Raw genomic sequence first — 9,042 nt, 5'->3', positions numbered from 1 at the left:
CCTAAATTTAGTCAGCAGTTTCCTTTTTAAAACAGCAAGAACCACCTTAAAGAACCTCATTGGCTTTTAACATTTGGATTTCATTACAGTGAACTTAAAAATGTCTCATCTTTATCCCACTGCTCTGCTGCACAAAGGGATGAGTCAAACATATGGTGATAATTATTAGCCCATCTGCAATGAACAAGTTTGAAATTACTCTTATTTTTTTTTTTGTTAAAGTAGGCAAAAAGACAAAAGTAGACGTAATCCACAAAATGTAGCACCAAACTTTATTGATCTCAACAGGGAATTTGCCATTTAGGATTGTGGAAGTTTTGGAAGTCACATGTGGTTGTCAGTTTGGAAGGGATGCCAGAAACAAAAATGACTGATGATAATCTCAAAGTACTATGGATTTATCCCCCAACGCCCCCCAAAACTTTTATTTAAATGCATCTACAAAAAGAACAAGTGCACACACATTTGGGCTGGAATGACAAGTTCCTGGCACTCTGTCTTTTCTTTAATTTAGACAAAATGTTATTAAATATTTACTTCTGCTTAAAAAAAAAAAAAAAATTATATTCTCTATGAAACATTAAATCAGGAAAAGTGCCATGAATTAGTGTTACATTCTCTTTAGTACATATTAAAGCTGCAGCTGGGTCATGTTCAAGATATGTGATATCAGAGTGCAAAGGGTAAGTGAGCTACATGACTTTGAACAGGATATTTTAAAATCTTAAACTGAGCTTTCTGATCGCACCTCCTATGACAAATGTCAGGTCTCCTTTAACGATGCCTTTCAGATTTCTAAGTGGAAACTCTTTAACCAGAGAAGACACGCTAAAAACATTCATATTTAAAGATGGTAAACAAAACTAACATGTAACATGTATGTCTGCGTGGTTCTCAGTCGTCCAGGACATTTAACATGTAAAATTTAAAGATGGAGAACACCAGCACACTACTGCTAAGCTTGGAACAAAAAAAAAGTTTTATGACAACTTTTATTCTTAAAAAAAAGTTGCTGAACTTATTGATGTTTGAACTGCGCTAACCTGAAGCTGTTGCATAGAAAGGAGGGGGAAAAAAAAAAAAAAAAAAGCCATAGCAGATGTTTAGGGCATGTCCTCTTCACCTTCCTCCTCAAACTCTCCCTCCTCCTCAGCCGTGGCCTCCTGGTACTGCTGGTACTCGGACACCAGGTCGTTCATGTTGCTTTCGGCCTCCGTGAACTCCATCTCGTCCATGCCCTCGCCCGTGTACCTGAAACAGAATCGGTGAGGTGCTTAACGCATCGCATGAGGGCGTGCACGCTGGCTACACATAGGCCAGAGCTTCACTCACCAGTGCAGGAAGGCCTTGCGGCGGAACATGGCGGTGAACTGCTCTGAGATACGTTTGAACAGCTCCTGAATGGCCGTGCTGTTGCCAATGAAAGTGGCGGCCATCTTGAGGCCGCGCGGTGGGATGTCGCAGACGGCCGTCTTGACGTTGTTGGGGATCCACTCCACGAAGTAGCTGCTGTTCTTGTTCTGTATGTTCAGCATCTGCTCATCCACCTCCTTCATGGACATGCGGCCTCGAAAGATGGCGGCGACTGTGAGGTAGCGCCCGTGGCGTGGGTCGCATGCTGCCATCATGTTCTTGGCGTCAAACATCTGCTGGGTGAGCTCGGGAACGGTCAATGCCCTACAAAAATAAATAAATATTTCAGTTGAGGTTTTATTATAACAGAGTAGGCATGACTACCAAACGGCGTCTTGCTGCTCCACCTGTACTGCTGGCTGCCTCGGCTGGTCAGGGGTGCGAAGCCCGGCATGAAGAAGTGCAGCCTGGGAAATGGGACCATGTTCACGGCCAGTTTCCTCAGGTCGGCGTTGAGCTGGCCAGGGAAGCGCAGACAGGTGGTCACACCGCTCATTGTGGCCGAGACAAGGTGGTTGAGGTCGCCGTAGGTGGGCGTAGTGAGCTTCAGCGTGCGGAAGCAGATGTCATACAGGGCCTCATTATCGATGCAGTAGGTCTCATCTGTGTTCTCTACCAGCTGGTGGACGGAGAGGGTGGCGTTGTATGGCTCCACCACTGTGTCAGACACCTAGAGAACAAAAGCAGGCATTGTTAGGGCGGGCGGAGGCCCACAGCGTTAATCTGGAATGATCTATAAATACGAACCTTGGGGGAGGGCACCACGCTGAAAGTGTTCATGATGCGGTCCGGGTACTCCTCTCGGATCTTGCTGATGAGCAGCGTGCCCATGCCGGAGCCTGTGCCTCCACCCAGGGAGTGCGTGAGCTGGAAGCCCTGGAGGCAGTCGCAGCTCTCCGCCTCCTTCCTCACCACATCCAGGACCGAGTCCACTAGCTCTGCCCCCTCAGTGTAGTGGCCTTTAGCCCAGTTGTTCCCTGCTCCACTCTGGCCTGTGTGTCACATGCAAATACAGAAATCTGACACCCCCATTTGACTGTAGCTGCATAGTTAAAACACAATTTACTTAAAAGTGAGCCGGGGTAGGGGGGGATTGAATATTGAAGTTTCAAATGCTCACCAAAGACAAAGTTGTCAGGTCTAAACACCTGACCAAAGGGACCAGACCTCACAGAGTCCATCGTCCCCGGCTCCAAGTCCACCAGCACCGCACGAGGGACATATTTCCCACCTTGGTGAAGAAAGATTAAACAAAGAAAAATGAACCACACTTTCAGCTTCAAGATTATATAATTGGCTTGAATATTAAGTTGCCTGTTTGATATCAGTTATAAATCCTTATTATGGACTGGGACGCCTACAGGAGTTTTTTTTTTTTATTGCAATTCACCATCTAAATATTGCAAATCTTCACCACTGAGCTCACTCCTTGTGTTAGAATAAAATTAGTAAAAAGAAAATATATATATATTTTACAGAAACGCCCAATTTTGGAATGAGAAGATGTCACACCAGGGACTTTGAAATTATGAAATTAAAGAGAAAAATTGCGATAAATGAGAGACAGTGAAGTAATCACGAGCAATTCTTTAAAAAGCGCCAGGAAACAATTAAAAGGAAGTCAAGTGAGGTCATCACTCATTTCTTAACACTGGGAAGAAAAGGTGACCTTTACAGTAATCCCTCATTTATCGCGGGTGTTACGTTCCAGGACCGCCCGATAAGTGAAAATCCGCGAAGTAGGGACGCTATATTTATTTTAATACTTATACATCATTTTAGTAGTTATAAACTATTTAAAGTTTTTATAAACCCTCCCCACACACTTATACACCAAATATATACATTACTGTACAACATGTACTACGCATGTGAAGAACGAGTACCGCAAAAACCCGCGAAACTGCGAAAATACCGCAATAAATATTTTACACTAATATTGACTGAAACCCGCGAAACAGCGAAGTAGCGAGGGATTACTGTATTTTCTTTACATATTTTATATTTGTTTTACATTTTTGATGTGTTATATCATGTCTTTTGTATATTTGATAGTTATATAAACATTATCGAACTTTAAATGGTTAGAAATAAATAAATACATTTTGGGCCTCCAGTCACAGCACTGACCCACTATACATGACTGCGAAGGTGGAAGTGTTCAAATAACATGTTTTATTTTAACACAGAAATAAACTGTAACCCTTTAGGTAATATTTCTGTAAAGGTCAGGGACATCTCCAACTGCAGAAACTAGTAAAGACAAGTGTAAAAGTAATGAATAAATGCAAAAGTAGAAAAACTAGTGCTCATAAACTTCTCGTACATGTTTGCTGTGCCACGCTAATATAACCCCCAGTCTGAAGTTTCATTCATGCATACAATTAAAGTGAAAGCGGGAACCGTCTAATTTCTGGGCACCATTGCTAGGCGAGTTTGTTTTTGTTGTTTTGTCTTGGAAACGGTAACCAGGAAGCGAAGCCAACAAAAGCCCCCTTACTCGGGGGAGGAGGGGCATTAATCCTCCCCCCGCTGGATGGCGGGTGTCCTAAGCAGGTTTCTGCTGCGTATTGAATTACTCGCCTAACCCAGAAATTAGGTAATCAGCCTGTGCAGCTCGGAGGCAGTGTGAAGTTAACCTGTAGCCTCGTTGTAATACACGTTTATTCGCTCCAGCTGCAGGTCGCTGTCTCCGTGGTAGGTCCCGGTGGGGTCGATGCCATGTTCGTCGCTTATCACCTCCCAGAACTGGAACAGGCACACACAGACAGAATAAACCCGTTAAATCGGCCAGCCGAGTCAAACTCGGCGGCGCTATCATTAGCTCTAGCGCTAAGTTAATTTTTCCGCGCGCGCACTCCAACTTCAAACACTAAAACTCTACTTTTAAACCAGCAACACTCTCACCTTCGCTCCGATCTGGTTGCCGCACTGGCCAGCCTGCAGATGAACGATCTCCCTCATGTTTTGGTCGAAATAAAAAACTTCTGAACGGTCAAACGTAGACAGCAACCCAGCGATCCACCAGCAACGAACTAACCTAAGAACGTAGGACCGTTGCCAGCTATAGAAACACCGAGAACGGCAATTGGAGGAATTAGGTGTCAATCAAAACAGACTAGGCATCGGATTGGCCAATACAATTTCGTTTCACGTTTTGATTGGATAGTGATCCCAGGGGCCTGTTACCTCGGTAACATGGATAGACCTGTGCACAGTTTAACAGAACAGCGTCTCCCGGAGACGCGCAAAAGCTCTGCGTGCGCACCATTTAGGTTTGAAGCCCAGGGAAGACTTCTCAGAATTAAATCAATTTTCTACCTTATACACGAGCTCAAAACATGAAATCCAATATATAAAAAAAGCAGGTGCTTGTTTGTAGTTTCCACGTGACACATTAAATTTTATATTCAGTTCGAACATTTTATAACTATAAAATGTGCAATTAATCAGAAACGGAAATAAATTAAATGAAATTAAAATATCAGTTTTTATGCTGTTGTGGGATAATTTATAATTTTATGCTTGACAGTAAGTCTTGAGTTACCTCTAATTTCTTGATATTTTGCTTCCAAGGAGCCAGACTTTTGCGTAGTGTTTCAAAGCGGTCTTGAGGAACAGTTCTCCGGGCTTTCGGAAGCTCTTTTAAAGTTTTCCTTTGGACATTGGCTACTTTTTTTCACCCATTTTCAGTCCATTCCTTGTAGCTGACTATTTTCATTTTCATTCAAGCATAAATAGGCACCTAACTCAAGGGATGAAACAGTGTTGTGTCTTTGGGCACTTTGATAATAGTAGCCTGTCACAAAAACACATAAACACATCATTTGTTCACATTTATTTAGTTGAATCTACAGCCTCGTTTGACAGACATAAAATGGTATTCTTGCACCAACAAGGTGATTCCCTAAGAACTATTAGCTGAAAACTTGGCATATGTCAGTATGGAAGTACGTGGCAGGCCTTAAATCCTACAGCAGATGAAGATTTCAGGCTTCATTTTTCAGAATGGCAGTGATCCCAAACACACTGCCAATGCAGTAAAAGCATACCTGGATAGAGAAACACACTGGAGCACTATCAGTCATGGATTAGCCTCCCCAGAGCCTGGATCTCAACATTATTGAAGCAGTGTGGGATCATATAAAGGAAGACAGCATCCAACGAAGAACTTTGAATGTCCCTCAAGAAGCCTGGAGAACTTTTCCTGAATACTACTTAAAGAAATTACAAGAAGGCTGCCTAGAGGCAAGATTACAAGAAGGCTAAGAGAGTTCAGACTGTGTTGAAGAATAAAGGTGGTCATATCATATATTGACTTTCAAGCTCGTTAGAATTTTTGCCTTATAAAGTACCCTTTGCAGATTTACTAAGGAATACACCATAACCCACATCGTGGTTATGGTGCTGGAGTGATCCAGGTGTTGCAGGAGCTCTTGTCCCCCCAGTTAAGTGATGTGTATCAGCCAGCTCGGGACCAGTTTAACGGTCGGGGCTCCTTTGGGAATGGAGGGGCCATGAGAGCAGCCCCCTTCGCACTGGCCTTTCCGGACATGGCTGATGTTAAAAGGGTGACACTGGCATCAAACACGAGCATGATTTTTTCCTTCAGTGTAGTGAAATTAATATTATTAATTTTTAACTTATTTTGTAATTTGGGGTTTCATTTACTAAAGAATAATCAACATATGTGTTACAGATCTTTATCATACACGTTAACTCAAACTCAAATACTTCTTATTAAATTAGATTTTTGTACCCAGTCACTGCCCGAAGACCAGTTCTGAGCCAGAATAAAACCCTGAGAAATTTATACCTTTAAAAACATATTTTTAAAGTCTGAATTATCCCTTTTCATGCTGTGTGAGGTGTATATATTTTTAATTTCTGCCTTTGCAGTTTAAAAGAAGCAGAGAAGCCATTCTGTGAACGTTGAGTTAGAGACCTGATGGACAGGAGCAAAGTCAGCATAGAGGAAGTCATCTCTGAACTGGGTCAGAATCTCTGTTATTGCTGCTGAGGAAGGTATGTACGAAAGAGTATTAAGGCCACATTGAGAAAGAATTTCAATTGTTCACTTTGAGAATAAAGTCAAAATAATAAAGTCTAAATATTGTTTTGAGATTGCTATATCCTCTACAAAATGCCTTGGGTAGATGAGTTAGTGAAACAACTTGATCAGCCGTCTTGTTGTGTCTTGTGATTCAACATATCCCCTCTGAAGGTGCAACCATGGATATCCTTGCATCTGTCCATTGCCGGTTTGTGTGCTTTTTCTTTCTGAGCAGATGCAGCTTTCTGCACCAGCTCTTTAACATCCCCATACTTATCATACTTGCCACTACATCGTGTTTATGTACTAAAAGAGAAATAATTTCCTTGTTACTGAAACCGATTCTAAAGTAGTTTCACTAACTCATAACACAAGACATTTTGGACAATCTATAGCAGGCGTGATGTGGCAGTTGTTGACTTGAAACAACTTTAATCTCCACATTTTTATTTTTTCTCAAAAAAGGAATTTACTGCTATAGTTTTTAAAAATCTGTTTTATCATATTTCTCTTGCTTTTTGTTGTTGAACTGATGTAACAAGTAAATTTGCCTGGCGTTGGATCATTAAAGTCTTATGTTTTTGTATGCAAGGAAGTGCTAATAGGCAAAGGGTTAGGGAGCACATCACATGTGCACAAATTCCCTTTGCAGCGAGGCTGTGATCCCATTCCTTTCATTCCCATCCCATTTCCTGCTTCTTTCCACCATCACCACCACCACAAAAACTGCCCCAAAAATGACCTTAAAGTGTTCTGTCTGTGTGTCTTTTATCAGGTGATGGCCTTGCAGCACTCCAATCCACCCCCACTACAATCGTCTGTGTCCTCCACTGCCTGCAGCCCCTTCCAGAAAGCTATGGTGGTGTGGACAATAGTGTACAGCCTGGCACTGGGAGGGGACATTGACACCATAGCCTGCATGGCCGGGGCCATTGCTGCGGCCCACTACGGGATCGAGACCATCCCTCAGTCCTGGATAAGGTGCTGCGCAGACCAGAATGCAGAGGTTTTCGATGCTGTACTACCAGTTTCCACAAGGGGGCAGAAGTGAGACAGGTGAGCAGAGTGGCGATGCATCAGCCAGATTGTTACTAAAAGACTCACACACACGAAAAACACGATTTTTAAGCATCTGCCAAACTGCTCTGAACTCCAGTAAAAAAAAAAAAGAAAAAAAAAAGGTCTAAATATGAATAAACAGCATATTCATACACTTTCTCTTTTCTTTGCTCTTCCCTGATTTGTGTTGAACAACCTTGTCTCGTGAAAGTTGCACTATAAATCAGCCATGTCTTGTTTTATCAGTTTGGTGAATAATATTTAATAAACTTTTATTTTCTTTTTAATTCACCCATCTGCATGAGTGTTTTAAGACCCAAAAAGCACATTTATCACAGGAAGGCCTGCTCCATGGAGATGCTTTCGTAATACTTTCATAACCCAAGCAAACCTGTAAATTATATCAAATACAAACAAATACAAACAATATATACAAAATTTGAAAGAAATGGGGAACCTGTCAGGAGCATGTTAAGTTAATATCACCGTGCTATTTGCAGTATGTTGTTTTTGTTTCTTGGGAGAGCTATAAAGACACCTACAATGCTGATGTAAAGTAGGTTCAGTATTTATCAAATACAAAGATTGAGCATTTACTGTACTAAAACCCCAAATTAGCATTTTTTTCAAAAACAAATATGGATTTCATTTTTTCCTGCTGTCTTAATGTGTTTTGAACTGAAACACTTTACAAACAATATTTTACAATGAACTAAAACAAGCTGTAAATTTGCAATAACAGAAATTTTATGTGCAAGTAAAACATTTTACCACCTTTGCATAAAACAGCATCATCATATATAATTTCATGTTTAATATAATACAGAGCTAAACCATGCAAATAGGCTTACTTTATAGATTTATAGGTTTGAGTTATTTCCATGATATTGGCAATGCTACACTATATTGCTAAAGATATTGCCTCGTCTGCCTTCATATGCATATGAACCTGAGTAACATCCATTCTTAATCCATAGGGTTTAATGTGATGTCAGCCTACCCTTTGCAGCTATAACAGCTTCAACTCTTCTGGGAAGGTTTTTCACAGGTTTAGGAGTGTTTATGGGAATTTTTTACCATTCTTCCAGAAGCACATTTGTGAGGTCAGACACTGATGTTGGACGAGAAGGCCTGGCTCACAGTCTCCACTCTAATGCATCCCAGAGGTGTTCTATCAGGTCAGGACTCTGTGCAGGCCAGTCAAGTTCTTCCACATCAAATTGGCTCATCCATGTCTTTACGGACCTGCTTTGTGCAGTGGTGTGCAGTCATGTTAGAACAGGAAGGGGCTGCTTTACGCCACTGCATCAGACGTTTTGTATTGTGCTTGGTGATGTAAGGTTTGGATGCAGCTGCTCGGCTCTGGAAACTCATTCCATGAAGCTCTCTATGTGCTTTTCTTAAGCTAATCTGAAGCCCACATTAAGTTTGGCGGTTTGTAGCTATTGACTCTGCAAAAAGTTGGTGACCACTGTGCATTAGGTGCCTCCCCACCTGACTCCACTCTGTGATTTTAC

At 41.7% G+C, this 9,042-nt stretch overlaps 1 protein-coding gene and 1 pseudogene across 1 annotated transcript; one reads left to right on the top strand and one right to left on the bottom strand.

The window, feature by feature from the left end:
* Window positions 1-258: 258 nt before the first annotated feature.
* Window positions 259-4,487, bottom strand: LOC115773062 (tubulin beta-4B chain). The gene is made up of 7 exons (XM_030719567.1): window positions 4,321-4,487; window positions 4,053-4,161; window positions 2,534-2,644; window positions 2,161-2,405; window positions 1,761-2,083; window positions 1,333-1,677; window positions 259-1,251 (listed from the first exon to the last, which is right to left on the bottom strand). The coding sequence occupies exons 1-7, from the start codon at window positions 4,375-4,377 to the stop codon at window positions 1,104-1,106; spliced, it is 1,338 nt and encodes a 445-aa protein (XP_030575427.1). The 5' UTR covers window positions 4,378-4,487; the 3' UTR covers window positions 259-1,103.
* Window positions 4,488-5,349: 862 nt separating this feature from the next.
* On the top strand, window positions 5,350-7,894 carry LOC115772777 (ADP-ribose glycohydrolase ARH3-like; annotated as a pseudogene).
* Window positions 7,895-9,042: the final 1,148 nt, after the last annotated feature.

The sequence above is a fragment of the Archocentrus centrarchus genome, chromosome 22, assembly GCF_007364275.1.
Source record: "Archocentrus centrarchus isolate MPI-CPG fArcCen1 chromosome 22, fArcCen1, whole genome shotgun sequence".
NCBI lineage: Eukaryota > Metazoa > Chordata > Actinopteri > Cichliformes > Cichlidae > Archocentrus > Archocentrus centrarchus.
Note: the sequence above shows the minus strand (reverse complement) of the source record. Positions and strands in the feature narration are given on the sequence as shown.